Source organism: Oncorhynchus keta, chromosome 34, assembly GCF_023373465.1.
Source record: "Oncorhynchus keta strain PuntledgeMale-10-30-2019 chromosome 34, Oket_V2, whole genome shotgun sequence".
NCBI classification, from domain to species: Eukaryota; Metazoa; Chordata; class Actinopteri; order Salmoniformes; family Salmonidae; genus Oncorhynchus; species Oncorhynchus keta.
The window spans coordinates 81,954,171-81,971,689 of record NC_068454.1 but is presented as its reverse complement, the minus strand read 5'-3'; the positions used below and the strand labels follow the sequence as shown (position 1 = coordinate 81,971,689).

General features: G+C 50.5%; 1 protein-coding gene across 1 annotated transcript in view; it reads right to left on the bottom strand.

Annotated features, from left to right (window-relative positions):
- LOC118382796 (testis-expressed protein 10 homolog) overlaps positions 1-17,519 on the bottom strand; it is a 59,251-nt gene that overhangs the window by 40,987 nt on the left and 745 nt on the right. The window contains exons 2-14 of the mRNA XM_052492692.1: positions 17,287-17,491; positions 17,027-17,214; positions 15,339-15,665; positions 15,033-15,248; positions 14,508-14,754; positions 14,307-14,419; positions 13,704-13,960; positions 13,468-13,603; positions 13,226-13,338; positions 12,490-12,510; positions 7,046-7,223; positions 661-749; positions 447-580 (exon numbers count right to left, since the gene is read on the bottom strand). Of these exons, the coding sequence (XP_052348652.1) occupies positions 447-580; positions 661-749; positions 7,046-7,223; positions 12,490-12,510; positions 13,226-13,338; positions 13,468-13,603; positions 13,704-13,960; positions 14,307-14,419; positions 14,508-14,754; positions 15,033-15,248; positions 15,339-15,665; positions 17,027-17,214; positions 17,287-17,472 (2,205 nt within the window). The 5' untranslated portion in view covers positions 17,473-17,491. The remainder of the gene's footprint in view (positions 1-446; positions 581-660; positions 750-7,045; positions 7,224-12,489; positions 12,511-13,225; positions 13,339-13,467; positions 13,604-13,703; positions 13,961-14,306; positions 14,420-14,507; positions 14,755-15,032; positions 15,249-15,338; positions 15,666-17,026; positions 17,215-17,286; positions 17,492-17,519) is intronic.

Sequence of the window (17,519 nt, the reverse complement as noted above, 5' to 3'; positions counted from 1 at the left end):
GTGATTATAGCCCCCCTCCACACACACCTCGTGCTTCGGGGCACGTTTCCTTTAACAGTAATTTCCGAGCACAAATGTCACACTCCCGTCATGCCACAGGCTCTCATTAGCATTTCTACATTTCCACAGTGCCCGATAACCACGGAGACACAGCCTGCGCAACGCGATAAAGGTTCCCCTCTCGGCCAGCGTGGCCAGATAAAGCATCCCCCCTCTGAGCCCTGTGTGTGACACCAGGAGGAACTAAATAACTGACACAGTGTCCAGAACACCTCTCACAGGTACACTACACTGGCAGAAGAGCTCAGTCTCCATCTCGGTCGCTGTCTTTCTCTTTTCACATTTTACACTCCATCTAGACCTCTCATTCACCGTCTCTTCCTGTTTCTGTCACAACAGTCACTTATAAAGCCCTGCTAGGTGTTCTGAGTGAGGTGTGTCCTGACCTCCACCACGTCCCAGTGGTGTGTGAATTGCTCCAGGGGGGTGGGGTAGAGGCTGAGGGGGGAGAGGGGGGAGGGAGGGAGCACGCTCTCATCCCCAGCCTCCTGCAGGGTGGCCAGCTCATCAGACGAAAACCCTGAAAGAGAGAAAGATTGGTACGTTTTCTTGGAGTGACCAGATACCAGTGAGACAGGAAATGTGAGGGCGGAGCCTGACCTGTGAGGGTGGAGAACAGGAAGCTGATGTAGTCAACATCACGCAGGGTCGCGTCCTGAGACCCTACTGACCAGCCACTCAAAGAGGACCTGAAACGCACACAGGTTACAATGGAGTGAGAGAGGACGGTCTGGAGTGTTGGTGGAGTGAGAGAGGACAGTTTGGAGTGTTGGTGGAGTGAGAGAGGACGGTCTGGAGTGTTGGTGGAGTGAGAGAGGACAGTTTGGAGTGTTGGTGGAGTGAGAGAGGACGGTCTGGAGTGTTGGTGGAGTGAGAGAGGACAGTCTGGAGTGTTGGTGGAGTGAGAGAGGACGGTCTGGAGTGTTGGTGGAGTGAGAGAGGACGGTCTGGAGTGTTGGTGGAGTGAGAGAGGACAGTCTGGAGTGTTGGTGGAGTGAGAGAGGACGGTCTGGAGTGTTGGTGGAGTGAGAGAGGACTGTCTGGAGTGTTGGTGGAGTGAGAGAGGACGGTCTGGAGTGTTGGTGGAGTGAGAGAGGACGGTCTGGAGTGTTGGTGGAGTGAGAGAGGACGGTCTGGAGTGTTGGTGGAGTGAGAGAGGACGGTCTAGAGTGTTGGTGGAGTGAGAGAGGACGGTCTGGAGTGTTGGTGGAGTGAGAGAGGACGGTCTAGAGTGTTGGTGGAGTGAGAGAGGACGGTCTGGAGTGTTGGTGGAGTGAGAGAGGACGGTCTAGAGTGTTGGTGGAGTGAGAGAGGACGGTCTAGAGTGTTGGTGGAGTGAGAGAGGACGGTCTGGAGTGTTGGTGGAGTGAGAGAGGACGGTCTAGAGTGTTGGTGGAGTGAGAGAGGACGGTCTGGAGTGTTGGTGGAGTGAGAGAGGACGGTCTAGAGTGTTGGTGGAGTGAGAGAGGACGGTCTAGAGTGTTGGTGGAGTGAGAGAGGACGGTCTGGAGTGTTGGTGGAGTGAGAGAGGACGGTCTAGAGTGTTGGTGGAGTGAGAGAGGACGGTCTGGAGTGTTGGTGGAGTGAGAGAGGACGGTCTGGAGTGTTGGTGGAGTGAGAGAGGACGGTCTGGAGTGTTGGTGGAGTGAGAGAGGACGGTCTAGAGTGTTGGTGGAGTGAGAGAGGACGGTCTGGAGTGTTGGTGGAGTGAGAGAGGACGGTCTAGAGTGTTGGTGGAGTGAGAGAGGACGGTCTGGAGTGTTGGTGGAGTGAGAGAGGACGGTCTGGAGTGTTGGTGGAGTGAGAGAGGACGGTCTAGAGTGTTGGTGGAGTGAGAGAGGACGGTCTAGAGTGTTGGTGGAGTGAGAGAGGACGGTCTAGAGTGTTGGTGGAGTGAGAGAGGACGGTCTAGAGTGTTGGTGGAGTGAGAGAGGACGGTCTAGAGTGTTGGTGGAGTGAGAGAGGACAGTCTGGAGTGTTGGTGGAGTGAGAGAGGACGGTCTGGAGTGTTGGTGGAGTGAGAGAGGACGGTCTAGAGTGTTGGTGGAGTGAGAGAGGACGGTCTGGAGTGTTGGTGGAGTGAGAGAGGACGGTCTAGAGTGTTGGTAGAGTGAGAGAGCATAACTAAAGCCCTCTTACAGGATGGACGATTGTTCCAGGTTGTTTTCTGACGATATGGATCACACTTGTCCATTTCTGTAGGCTTCCCTGGGACTGACCACATTAAAACAGAATCGAGTTTCCCCCGAGCGCGCGCGCACACACACACAGAGACAGAGAGAGAGAGAGAGAGAGAGAGAGAGAGAGAGAGAGAGAGACTGTGCGCAGGGTGGGGTTCGGAGGACGAAGAGGAAAGGGGGTCAGAGATGAATACATGGTGTGTTCTGTAACATTAGAGACACGTGACTGGACAGTTCTGCCACATTCCACCCAACCCCTAGTCTCTACACACACACAGCCCCAATCCCTAGTCTCTATACACACACAGCCCCAACCCCTAGTCTCTACACACACACAGCCCCAACCCCTAGTCTCTACACACACACAGCCCCAACCCCTAGTCTCTACACACACAGCCCCAACCCCTAGTCTCTACACACACAGCCCCAACCCCTAGTCTCTACACACACACAGCCCCAACCCTTAGTCTCTACACACACACAGCCCCAACCCCTAGTCTCTACACACACACAGCCCCAACCCCTAGTCTCTACACACACACAGCCCCAACCCCTAGTCTCTATACACACACAGCCCCAACCCCTAGTCTCTACACACACACAGCCCCAACCCCTAGTCTCTATACACACACAGCCCCAACCCCTAGTCTCTACACACACACAGCCCCAACCCCTAGTCTCTACACACACACAGCCCCAACCCCTAGTCTCTACACACACACAGCCCCAACCCCTAGTCTCTATACACACACACACTGCCCAAACCCCTAGTCTCTACACACACACACACTGCCCCAACCCCTAGTCGACACACACACACACACACACACACACACACACACACACACACACACACACACACACACACACACACACACACACACACACAGCCCCAACCCCTAGTCTCTACACACACACACACTGCCCCAACCCCAAGTCTCTACACACACACACTGCCCCAACACCTAGTCTCTACACACACACACTGCCCCAACACCTAGTCTCTACACACACACACACACACTGCCCCAACCCCTAGTCTCTACACACACACACACACACTGCCCCAACCCCTAGTCTCTACACACACACTTCCCCAACCCCTAGTCTCTAGACACACACTGCCCCAACCCCTAGTCTCTACACACACACACACACACACACACACACACACACACACACACACACACACACACTGCCCCAACCCAGAGTCTCTCTACACACACACACACACACACTGCCCCAACCCCTAGTCTCTACACACACACACTGCCCCAACCCCTAGTCTCTACACACACACACACACACTGCCCCAACCCCTAGTCTCTTACACACACACACTGCCCCAACCCCTAGTCTCTACACACACACACACACACACACACACACACACACACACACACACACACACACACACACACACACACACACACACTGCCCCAACCCAGAGTCTCTCTACACACACACACACTGCCCCAACCCAGAGTCTCTCTACACACACACACACTGCCCCAACCCCTAGTCTCTACACACACACACTGCCCCAACCCCTAGTCTCTCTACACACACACACACACACACACACACACACACACACACACACACCCAACCCCTAGTCTCTACACACACACACACACACTGCCCCAACCCCAAGTCTCTACACACACACACACACTGCCCCAACCCCAAGTCTCTACACACACACACTGCCCCAACACCTAGTCTCTACACACACACACTGCCCCAACACCTAGTCTCTACACACACACTGCCCCAATCCCTAGTCTCTACACACACACACACACACTGCCCCAACTCCTAGTCTCTACACACACTGCCCCAACCCCTAGTCTCTACACACACACTTCCCCAACCCCTAGTCTCTAGACACACACTGCCCCAACCCCTAGTCTCTACACACACACACACACACACACACTGCCCCAACCCAGAGTCTCTCTACACACACACACACACTGCCCCAACCCAGAGTCTCTCTACACACACACACACACTGCCCCAACCCCTAGTCTCTACACACACACACTGCCCCAACCCCTAGTCTCTACACACACACACACACTGCCCCAACCCCTAGTCTCTACACACACACACACACACACACACACTGCCCCAACCCCTAGTCTCTACACACACACACACACACACACACACACTGCCCCAACCCCTAGTCTCCACACACACACACACACACACACACACACACACACACACACACACACACACACACACACACACACACACACACACACACACACACACACACACACACACACACACACACACACACACTGCCCCAACCCAGAGTCTCTCTACACACACACACACTGCCCCAACCCAGAGTCTCTCTACACACACACACACTGCCCCAACCCCTAGTCTCTACACACACACTGCCCCAACCCCTAGTCTCTCTACACACACACACATACACACACACACTGCCCCAACCCCTAGTCTCTACACACACACACACACTGCCCCAACCCCTAGTCTCTACACACACTGCCCCAACCCCTAGTCTCTACACACACTGCCCCAACCCCTAGTCTCTACACACACTGCCCCAACCCCTAGTCTCTACACACACAGCCCCAACCCCTAGTCTCTACACACACACACACAGCCCCAACCCCTAGTCTCTACACACACACACACTGCCCCAACCCCTAGTCTCTACACACACTGCCCCAACCCCTAGTCTCTACACACACACACACACTGCCCCAACCCCTAGTCTCTACACACACTGCCCCAACCCCTAGTCTCTACACACACACACACACTGCCCCAACCCCTAGTCTCTACACACACACACACACTGCCCCAACCCCTAGTCTCTACACACACACTGCCCCAACCCCTAGTCTCTACACACACACACACACACACTGCCCAAACCCCTAGTCTCTACACACACACACACACACTGCCCCAACCCCTAGTCTCTACACACACACACTGCCCCAACTCCTAGTCTCTACACACACACACTGCCCCAACCCCTAGTCTCTATACACCACAGCCCCAACCCCTAGTCTCTATACACCACAGCCCCAACCCCTAGTCTCTACACACACACAGCCCCAACCTCTTGTCTCTATACACACACAGCCCCAACCCCTAGTCTCTACACACACACAGCCCCAACCCCTAGTCTCTACACACACACAGCCCCAACCCCTAGTCTCTGCACACACACAGCCCCAACCTCTTGTCTCTACACACACACACACACACACACACACTGCCCCAACCCCTAGTCTCTACACACACACACTGCCCCAACCCCTAGTCTCTACACACACACACACACACTGCCCCAACCCCTAGTCTCTACACACACACACACACTGCCCCAACCCCTAGTCTCTACACACACACACACACTGCCCCAACCCCTAGTCTCTACACACACACACACACTGCCCCAACCCCTAGTCTCTACACACACACACACTGCCCCAACCCCTAGTCTCTACACACACACACTGCCCCAACCCCTAGTCTCTACACACACACACACACACTGCCCCAACCCCTAGTCTCTATACACACACACACACACTGCCCCAACCCCTAGTCTCTATACACACACACACACACTGCCCCAACCCCTAGTCTCTATACACACACACACACACACACACACACACACACACACACACACACACACACACACACACACACACACACACACACACACACACACACACACACACACACACACTGCCCCAACCCCTAGTCTCTACACACACACTGCCCCAATCCCTAGTCTCTATACACACACACACACTGCCCCAACTCCTAGTCTCTACACACACACTGCCCCAACTCCGAGTCTCTCTACACACACACACACTGCCCCAACCCCTAGTCTCTACACACACACACACACTGCCCCAACCCCTAGTCTCTACACACACACACACTGCCCCAACCCCTAGTCTCTACACACACTGCCCCAACCCCTAGTCTCTACACACACTGCCCCAACCCCTAGTCTCTACACACACTGCCCCAACCCCTAGTCTCTACACACACAGCCCCAACCCCTAGTCTCTACACACACAATGCCCCAACCCCTAGTCTCTACACACACAATGCCCCAACCCCTAGTCTCTACACACACACAATGCCCCAACCCCTAGTCTCTACACACACACACTGCCCCAACTCCTAGTCTCTACACACACACACACACACACTGCCCCAACTCCTAGTCTCTACACACACACACACACACACACACACACACACACACACACACACACACACACACACACACACACACACACACACACACACTAAAGGACCAACACTGCCATCTAAAGGTCCAGTGAACTATAAATTCCCATCAAGTGCCATCAGCATCAGGCCTTGTTATAAACCATGAGCTCATGACACTGATCTTGTGCCACAACCCTCGACGTGCCTTAATTGGTTGATTGTTTGATTCCATTAAGCTGGCGAACCATCGGTCTGCTGTCTCCTCTCTCTAACCAGGAATGACTGACGGCTCTCTCTCACTCACACTTTTATGAATTGAAAATTCTATTCAGAACATTTTTTCTGAATTCAAACCATAAAGGCCACGTGATGTTGGTCTGCCCTGGATATCATCTAGATGTTTTGAGGATGAAAAACCTCAACGCTCAAACGTTGTTTAAGTTTAAACCACATGGCACATGACTCTCACATTTCTGTGACACAGGGACCATGTAAGAACATTGGGTTAGTGACAGAGTTTCTGACCTGTAGCTTTGGGAGGTTGCTGGGGTTACCTGAGGTGTATGATGCGTATGAGTGAGGCAGCCAGGCCGGCAGAGACGCGTCCCGCAGTGCAGCAGCGACTCAGATTGGCCAACAGACCCTGTGACATCACAGGCAGGAAGTAGAGTAGCTGGACCAATCGCTGCTGAGATTCAGCCGGTAACAATACCACACTGCCCTCCTGTGGGTCTACACACACACACACACACACACACACACACACACACACACACACACACACACACACACACACAACAGCGGTTCTCAGCTGGTCGTCTTAGGACCCATATTGAACCAGGTTGTCAGTTGAGACCCAATATTTGCGTCGAGAAAAATAAGTCAAAATACAATTTGGAAAACTATTTTTAATTCTATATTGACATTAAATGTAGCAATTATATGACAAGGGAACAACATTCCCACCTCTTTCATTCTCAATAATTACATTTTGCCCATATTCTTGATTGAAGAACACTTTTCCAGAGATGAAATTGTTTCGAAATGTACATTTATTGTGTACATTTACAGCTCATACACTATAGCAGAGAAGGGCAACGACAGCTCATACACTACAGCAGAGAAGGGCAACTACAGCTCATACACTATAGCAGAGGAGGGCAACTTCAGCTCATACACTATAGCAGAGGAGGGCAACTTCAGCTCATGCACTATAGCAGAGGAGGGCAACTACAGCTCATACACTATAGCAGAGGAGGGCAACTTCAGCTCATACACTATAGCAGAGGAGGGCAACTACAGCTCATACACTATAGCAGAGGAGGGCAACTACAGCTCACACTATAGCAGAGGAGGGCAACTTCAGCTCATACACTATAGCAGAGGAGGGCAACTACAGCTCATACACTATAGCAGAGGAGGGCAACTTCAGCTCATGCACTATAGCAGAGGAGGGCAACTACAGCTCATACAGTATAGCAGAGGAGGGCAACTTCAGCTCATACACTATAGCAGAGGAGGGCAACTACAGCTCATGCACTATAGCAGAGGAGGGCAACTACAGCTCATACACTATAGCAGAGGAGGGCAACTACAGCTCATACACTACAGCAGAGGAGGGAAACTACAGCTCATACACTACAGCAGAGGAGGGCAACTACAGCTCATACACTATAGCAGAGGAGGGCAACTACAGCTCATACACTATAGCAGAGGAGGGCAACTTCAGCTCATACACTATAGCAGAGGAGGGCAACTTCAGCTCATGCACTATAGCAGAGGAGGGCAACTACAGCTCATACACTATAGCAGAGGAGGGCAACTTCAGCTCATACACTATAGCAGAGGAGGGCAACTACAGCTCATACACTATAGCAGAGGAGGGCAACTACAGCTCACACTATAGCAGAGGAGGGCAACTTCAGCTCATACACTATAGCAGAGGAGGGCAACTACAGCTCATACACTATAGCAGAGGAGGGCAACTTCAGCTCATGCACTATAGCAGAGGAGGGCAACTACAGCTCATACAGTATAGCAGAGGAGGGCAACTTCAGCTCATACACTATAGCAGAGGAGGGCAACTACAGCTCATGCACTATAGCAGAGGAGGGCAACTACAGCTCATACACTATAGCAGAGGAGGGCAACTACAGCTCATACACTACAGCAGAGGAGGGAAACTACAGCTCATACACTACAGCAGAGGAGGGCAACTACAGCTCATACACTATAGCAGAGGAGGGCAACTACAGCTCATACACTATAGCAGAGGAGGGCAACTACAGCTCATACACTATAGCAGAGGAGGGCAACTACAGCTCATACACTATAGCAGAGGAGGGCAACTACAGCTCATACACTATAGCAGAGGACGGCAACTTCAGCTCATACACTATAGCAGAGGAGGGCAACTACAGCTCATACACTATAGCAGAGGAGGGCAACTACAGCTCATACACTATAGCAGAGGAGGGCAACTACAGCTCATACACTATAGCAGAGGAGGGCAACTTCAGCTCATACACTATAGCAGAGGAGGGCAACTACAGCTCATACACTATAGCAGAGGAGGGCAACTACAGCTCATACACTATAGCAGAGGAGGGCAACTACAGCTCATACACTATAGCAGAGGAGGGCAACTTCAGCTCATACACTATAGCAGAGGAGGGCAACTACAGCTCATACACTATAGCAGAGGAGGGCAACTACAGCTCATACACTATAGCAGAGGAGGGCAACTACAGCTCATACACTATAGCAGAGGAGGGCAACTACAGCTCATACACTATAGCAGAGGAGGGCAACTACAGCTCATACACTATAGCAGAGGAGGGCAACTACAGCTCATACACTATAGCAGAGGAGGGCAACTTCAGCTCATACACTATAGCAGAGGAGGGCAACTACAGCTCATACACTATAGCAGAGGAGGGCAACTACAGCTCATACACTATAGCAGAGGAGGGCAACTACAGCTCATACACTATAGCAGAGGAGGGCAACTTCAGCTCATGCACTATAGCAGAGGAGGGCAACTACAGCTCATACACTATAGCAGAGGAGGGCAACTTCAGCTCATGCACTATAGCAGAGGAGGGCAACGACAGCTCATACACTATAGCAGAGAAGGGCAACGACAGCTCATACACTACAGCAGAGAAGGGCAACTACAGCTCATACACTATAGCAGAGGAGGGCAACTACAGCTCATACACTATAGCAGAGGAGGGCAACGACAGCTCATACACCATAGCAGAGGAGGGCAACTACAGCTCATACACTATAGCAGAGGAGGGCAACTACAGCTCATACACTATAGCAGAGGAGGGCAACTACAGCTCATACACTATAGCAGAGGAGGGCAACTACAGCTCATACACTATAGCAGAGGAGGGCAACTACAGCTCATACACTACAGCAGAGGAGGGCAACTACAGCTCATACACTACAGCAGAGGAGGGCAACTACAGCTCATACACTACAGCAGAGGAGGGCAACTACAGCTCATACACTATAGCAGAGGAGGGCAACGACAGCTCATACACTATAGCAGAGGAGGGCAACGACAGCTCATACACTATAGCAGAGGAGGGCAACGACAGCTCATACACTATAGCAGAGGAGGGAACAAAAGCTCGCACTCCTGTACCTATTCAGGACCATGGTGTTGTAAACACACACACAGTACCTAGCAACAAGAAGCCAATGGTGACGTAAAGAGTGAATGGACTATCCATCACCAGTTTATGGTCTAGGAAAGAAAATCATCAAATAGACAGAGATAAAGAGAGAGCTAAAGAGATAAAGGGAGAGAGCTAGAGAGAGTAGTAATGATCAGATAGTCTGTATTATGTTATGTTGGCTGCTGACGCACATTGCTGATGTCACAGACCATTCAGACAAACATAGTCTTGTGATGGTGAATCGCCCACTCCGTCTTCCCTAGGGCCTTTAATCATAACACAAACCCCCTCACCCTCCCCAGTTCTGTATTCTCTGGGGCCTTTAATCATAACACAAACCCCCTCACCCTCCCCAGTTCTGTCTTCTCTGGAGGTCTTTAATCATAACACAAACCCCCTCACCCTCCCCAGTTCTGTCTTCTCTGGAGGTCTTTAATCATAACACAAACCCCCTCACCCTCCCCAGTTCTGTCTTCTCTGGAGGTCTTTAATCATAACACAAACCCCCTCACCCTCCCCAGTTCTGTCTTCTCTGGGGCCTTTAATCATAACACAAACCCCCTCACCCTCCCCAGTTCTGTCTTCTCTGGAGGTCTTTAATCATAACACAAACCCCCTCCCCAGTTCTGTCTTCTCTGGGGCCTTTAATCATAACACAAACCCACTCACCCTCCCCAGTTCTGTCTTCTCTGGGGCCTTTAATCATAACACAAACCCCCTCACCCTCCCCAGTTCTGTCTTCTCTGGAGGTCTTTAATCATAACACAAACCCCCTCCCCAGTTCTGTCTTCTCTGGGGCCTTTAATCATAACACAAACCCCCTCACCCTCCCCAGTTCTGTCTTCTCTGGAGGTCTTTAATCATAACACAAACCCCCTCACCAGTTCTGTCTTCTCTGGGGCCTTTAATCATAACACAAACCCCCTCACCCTCCCCAGTTCTGTCTTCTCTGGAGGTCTTTAATCATAACACAAACCCCCTCACCAGTTCTGTCTTCTCTGGGGCCTTTAATCATAACACAAATCCCCTCACCCTCCCCAGTTCTGTCTTCTCTGGGGCCTTTAATCATAACACAAACCCCCTCACCCTCCCCAGTTCTGTCTTCTCTGGAGGTCTTTAATCATAACACAAACCCCCTCACCAGTTCTGTCTTCTCTGGGGCCTTTAATCATAACACAAACCCCCTCACCCTCCCCAGTTCTGTCTTCTCTGGGGTCTTTAATCATAACACAAACCCCTCACCAGTTCTGTCTTCTCTGGGGCCTTTACATAACACAAACTCCCCAGTTCTGTCTTCTCTGGAGGTCTTTAATCATAACACAAACCCCTCACCCTCCCCAGTTCTGTCTTCTCTGGGGCCTTTAATCATAACACAAACCCCTCAGTTCTGTCTTCTCCTTTAATCATAACACAAACCCCCTCACCCTCCCCAGTTCTGTCTTCTCTGGGGCCTTTAATCATAACACAAACCCCTCACCCTCCCCAGTTCTGTCTTCTCTGGAGGTCTTTAATCATAACACAAACCCCTCACCAGTTCTGTCTTCCAGTTCTGTCTTCTGGGGCTAACACAAACCCCTCACCCTCCCCAGGGCCTTTAATCATAACACAAACCCCCTCACCCTCCCCAGTTCTGTCTTCTCTGGAGGTCTTTAATCATAACACAAACCCCTCACCAGTTCTGTCTTCTCTGGGGCCTTTAATCATAACACAAACCCCTCACCCTCCCCAGTTCTGTCTTCTCTGGAGGTCTTTAATCATAACACAAACCCCCTCACCAGTTCTGTCTTCTCTGGGGTCTTTAATCATAACACAAACCCCCACCAGTCACAGTTCTGTCTTCTCCATAACACAGTTCTGTCTTCTCTGGGGCCTTTAATCATAACACAAACCCCCTCACCCTCCTGTCTTCAGTTCTGTCTTCTCTGGGAGGTCTTTAATCATAACACAAACCCCCTCACCCTCCCCAGTTCTGTCTTCTCTGGAGGTCTTTAATCATAACACAAACCCCCTCACCCTCCCCAGTTCTGTCTTCTCTGGAGGTTTTTAATCATAACACAAACCCCCTCACCCTCCCCAGTTCTGTCTTCTCTGGGGCCTTTAATCATAACACAAACCCCCTCACCAGTTCTGTCTTAGCTTATATTACAATATAGGTGCCCTCCACCACCCACAACCTCCACCCCTTTTAACTGATACACCTCTGTCTTCTCTGGAGGTCTTTAATCATAGACACAAACCCCATGCCATCACCCTGTTTAGTTCTGTGTGTATTCACCGTGGAGCTGTGTGTTTGTGTTGTGTGTATTCACCGTAGAGCATGCATACAGGTGTGTGTGTGTGTATTCACTTTAATCACCGTAACATGCATACAAACCCCTGCATACAGGTGTGTGTGTGTGTATTCACTCCCATACAGGTGTGTGTGTGTGTGAGCATGCATACTGTATTCAGTTCAGGTGTGTGTGTTATCTTCTCTGTAATCATAACACAAACCCTCACCCTCAGAGCATCACCCTCCCCAGTTCTGTCTTCTCTGGAGGTCTTTAATCATACATAGGGTACATTGTCATTTTGGTATTTTCTAGTGTTTAGTGACTATGTTTAGTACTGGCATGGTTTTTTGTTGTTACAGGTTTATTCACCGTCATAACAGGTGTGTGTGTGTGTATTCACCATAGAGCCTGCATACAGGTGTGTGTGTGTGTATTCACCATAGAGCCTGCATACAGGTGTGTGTGTGTGTATTCACCATAGAGCCTGCATACAGGTGTGTGTGTGTGTGTGTATTCACCGTAGAGCATGCATACAGGTGTGTGTGTGTGTACAGGTGTGTGTGTGTATTCACCGTAGAGCATGCACCACCGTAGAGCATGCATACCACAGTTCAGGTGTGTGTGTGTGTGTATTCACCGTTGCATACAGGTGTGTGTGTGTATTCACCGTCTGTGTGTGTGTGTGTATTCACCGTAGAGCATGCTTTAATCATAGAGCATGCAAAGGTGTGTGTGTATTCACCCCCTGCATGCATGCGTGTGTAGGGAGTTCAGTCCTTGTTCTGGATGGAGAGCAGGAGCCTGTCTGAGAGGGCAGGGTTACGGTGGCCCAGCTGGGACAACTGGAGCGGTAGAGCAGCCAGCCACCGAGACAACACTCTACTCCTGAAGGGGGAGACCGAAGAGGAAGAAAGACATTTAGGAGCAGAGTAGTCTACCCTGCAGACTTGGTTATGCCTACATATATCTTTGGTTATTTGGTACAGTAAACACTAGAATGTGTGTGTGTGTTACCTGGCGATGTGTGTGTGGTTGTGTTCCTGTAGGTACAGTCTGCTATAGAAGGAAAGTAGCAGTGTTCTGGTCTGCAGATTCAGGTTCATCTGCTGGTACTGAACATACACCGCCTGTAACAGATCCTCCGTCACCGCTACACACACCACCGGTTAGGACGCCAGACATGTGAAAACCATTTAAGATGAACTCATAACTGCACCCTTGACAGCCCACACAAACCCACACAGTCTTACCCCTGCTGCGTTGTGTGATGACCATTCTCCAGACAGTCTCCAGGAGTGTATGTAGGTGTCTTTGGCTCAGCTTGGCCCCACTGGACAGAGTCTCTTGGACAAACCCTCTCAGAGGCATCAGCCACTCAGCATCGGGCTCCTGGGCTTGCCCCTCCCTCTGGCTGAGGGTAACCATGGAAACCATGACCTGGCAGAGCAGCACGTTCAGAGCCAAGGGTTCCACTGTCTGCCCTGGGATTGTAGTGGCCTGCTTACTCCTGAAACACCACACCCAAACACACACACTTTTAATTATGTCCCCCCAGTAATTTTGTGCTGATATTATATATCATAATTGGTAATAGCTCAAACTGTTCAATGGTTAGAGCAAATTCTTGGGAAGAAAACAGAAACCACGGTTTGTCCTAACCGCTAATAGCTGAAATTGAACCGTGGTTCTACAACTAAGCAGAGCATTCAGTTGACTATAGACCAGATGTTTTCCCCCCCCAGAGTTTTCACGACCCCATTTTCAAATCAGGAGACACATATGGGGTAGCGACCCCTAGTTTGGGAAACGCTGGAGTACCTACACATACATCAAGGGCCCTAGCACCACCTCACCTCTTGGGGTCTGTCTTCCGCCTTTGTTTAGGGGTGTCCAGATTTCCATAGGGGAAGTTCTTCATGAAGTGCTGCTTAAAATCCCCCAGGTACTCACTGCGAAACCACACATCCTAAACACACAAACACCAGTGTTAATAGAACAAAGGTAACCACACATGTTACACTGAGAGAGAAGACCTGTGTGTGTGTGTGTGTTACCAGTGTATCCTGGTATTCTCTCTGTGGCGCCAGCTTGCGTAGCAGCTGTAGTATGGAGAGGACCTGGTACATCAGTGACATGGCGTCGGGGGTGAGGAGATGAGCACTGTCAGTCTTGCTCCGGTCGCTGGCACTAGCCTCTACCCAGACGTCTAGTAGAAGGGGCACCAGGGTGGAGGCAAAGCCCCGTACAGCCTCCCCTGTGCCCAACCCCTCACTCACCCCAGCCCCAGGCTCAGTCTCCGGCCTACAAATACAGTGGAGGAAAGGGACAGATGATGAGCAGGACAAGAGAGTGAGTCAGCAGAGTGTGTATATGCTTGTTAATGGTGTGTGTGTGTGTGTGTGTGTGTGTGTGTGTGTGTGTGTGTGTGTGTGTGTGTGTGTGTGTGTGTGTGTGTGTGTGTGTGTGTGTGTGTGTGTGTGTGTGTGTGTGTGTGTGTGTGTGTGTGTGTGTGTGTGTGTGTGTGTGTGTGTGTGTGTGTGTGTGTTTTTTAATGAAGTGTGTGTCTGTGATGTGTGTACCTGAGTTTGAAGGTGGAATGCGGAGTGGGCATGGCCCCTGAATGTTCAAACACCTGAAATCCACCTTTTCTGTAGGTAAGCTCCTCCCAGCTGAGCTCCAAAGGTGCATTAGCTCCTCCTTGTCCATTCAAAACACTGAACATGTCACTTGAGACACATGCAACCCCCTCCTCCGCTCGCCTCTCCTCAACTACTGCCTGAAGAAAACGCCCCAGTCTGGAAAACACAATAACACAAAGGTCACGCCACAAAAATACATGTACACACCAATAGGACACTGCTAACTCATTGCAAGTGTATGAATACCTGAGCAGCACTGTGAGTCTCCACTGCTGACCAGTCACGTTCCTGTTAGGGTTGACTGACAGGGCCCAGCTCCTCCCCTTCCCCTCCTGCCCCTTCCTTGCCCCGTCCCCGGTACTTCTGTGTGAGATCAGCTCCAGGAAGTTGGTGAGCAGCAGGGCGGGACGAGCGGCCAGCAGGGCAGGATAGTGGTCCAGCAAAACGTCGAGGACTTTCAGGGCATCCTCCTGGATACCCGTCTCGATGTGGGTCATGGCACAGGAGAGGTGGGCAGAGAGGAGAGGGAAGAATGGAGACGTCCGCTCTGCTGGCACACTCTGGGCTATAAACCTGGGCAGGGCACGGAGAGGGTAGAGGTTAGGGAGGTGCACTAGTAGCAGGAGAGTTTCTGATTCAAATCTCATATTGAGTAGGAAGGTGCGACAGTAGAAGAACTGGCATTAAGGCAATTCTCCAAGGACTGTGCTGCTCTCAAGTGGTGTATGGTTTTGTGGGGGTTGGAGAACAAACACTGTGGACACTGTGTTAACAAACCTCGAAACGAGCTTCAATGCCATACAACACTCCTTCAGTTGCCTCCAACTGCTCTTAAATGCTAGTAAAACTAAATGCATGCTCTTCAACCGATCGCTGCCATTACCAGCCCACCCAACCAGCATCACTACTCTGGACGGTTCTGACTTGTGGACAACTACAAATACCTAGGTGTCTGGTTAGACTGTAAACTCCCTTTCCAGACTCATTAAACATCTCCAATCCAAAATTAAATCTAGAATTGGCTTCCTATTTCGCAACAAAGCCTCCTTCACTCACGCTGCCAAACATACCCTCGTAAAACGGACTATCCTACCGATCCTCAACAATATAATTTACAAAATAGCCTCCAACACTCTACACAGCAAACTGGATGCAGTCTATCACAGTGCCATCCGTTTTGTCACCAAAGCCACATATACCACCCACCACTGCGACCTGTATGCTCTCGTCGGCTGGCCCTCGCTACATATTCATCGCCAGACCCACTGGCTCCAGGTCATCTATAAGTCTTTGCTAGGTAAATCTTTGCCTTATCTCAGCTCACTGGTCACCATAACACCCACCCGTAGCTACCACTCCAGCAGGTATATCTCACTGGTCACCCCCAAAGCCAATTCCTCCTTTGGCTGCCTTTCCTTCCAGTTCTCTGCTGCCAATAACTGGAACGAACTGCAAAAATCACTGAAGCTGAAGACTCATATCTCCCTCTAACTTTAAGCACCAGCTGTCAGAGCAGCTCACTGTACATAGCCCATCTGTAAATAGTCCATCCAACTACCTCATCCCCATACTACTCCTTTGCACCCCAGTATCTCTACTTGCACATCATCTTCTGCATATCTATCACTCCAGTGTTTAATTGCTATATTGTAATTATTTCGCCACTATGGTCTATTTATTGCCTTATCTCCTTACTTTATTTGCACACACTGTATATAGATTTTTCTATTGTGTTATTGACTGTGCTTTTGTTTATCCTATGTGTAACTCTGTGTTGTTTTTTGTCACACTGCTTTGCTTTATTTTGGCCAGGTCGTAGTTGTAAATGCGAACTTGTTCTCAACTGGTCTACCTGGTTAAATAAAGGTGAAATATATATATTTTTAAAGACCTGAAGACAAATTCCCACTGTCATAACAAAATACTTTTCTAACCTGAGCAGGCGTGTGGCAGACATCCGTACATTCGGGTCCTTGTCCGTGAAGACGGCAGCAGCCTCGCTGAGCAGACTGGAGAGGTGTTGGTCTAACTCTGAGGGGTGAAGGGTCAGCAGCTCCCTCAGTCCCACAAGAGCTCCCTGTTTCACTGTACCACTGTAGTGATGCAGCTGGGACAACAGGTCCTAGAGGAGGGGAGGCACACAGCATAAGGTACAGTAGAGGAGTGAGTGTGTTTGTGTGTCTGTGTTACCTACCTTGATGTTGAGCTTCCGGTGTGTGGTGGGTGCATTAGCATCTTTCTTCAGCTGTTCAGTTAGGTTTATTCCCTTGGTGCGGAAGTTGATGTTGGTGGCGTTGTCAGCTTTAGGCTTGGTCTTCCCCACCTTCAGCTTGACCTTCTGGAAGTCATCCTGCCTCTTCTTCTTCTTGCACTTGGTCATCTCTGCAGGATAGGACTATCTGTTGGGAGAAACATGGGGAGCATCTT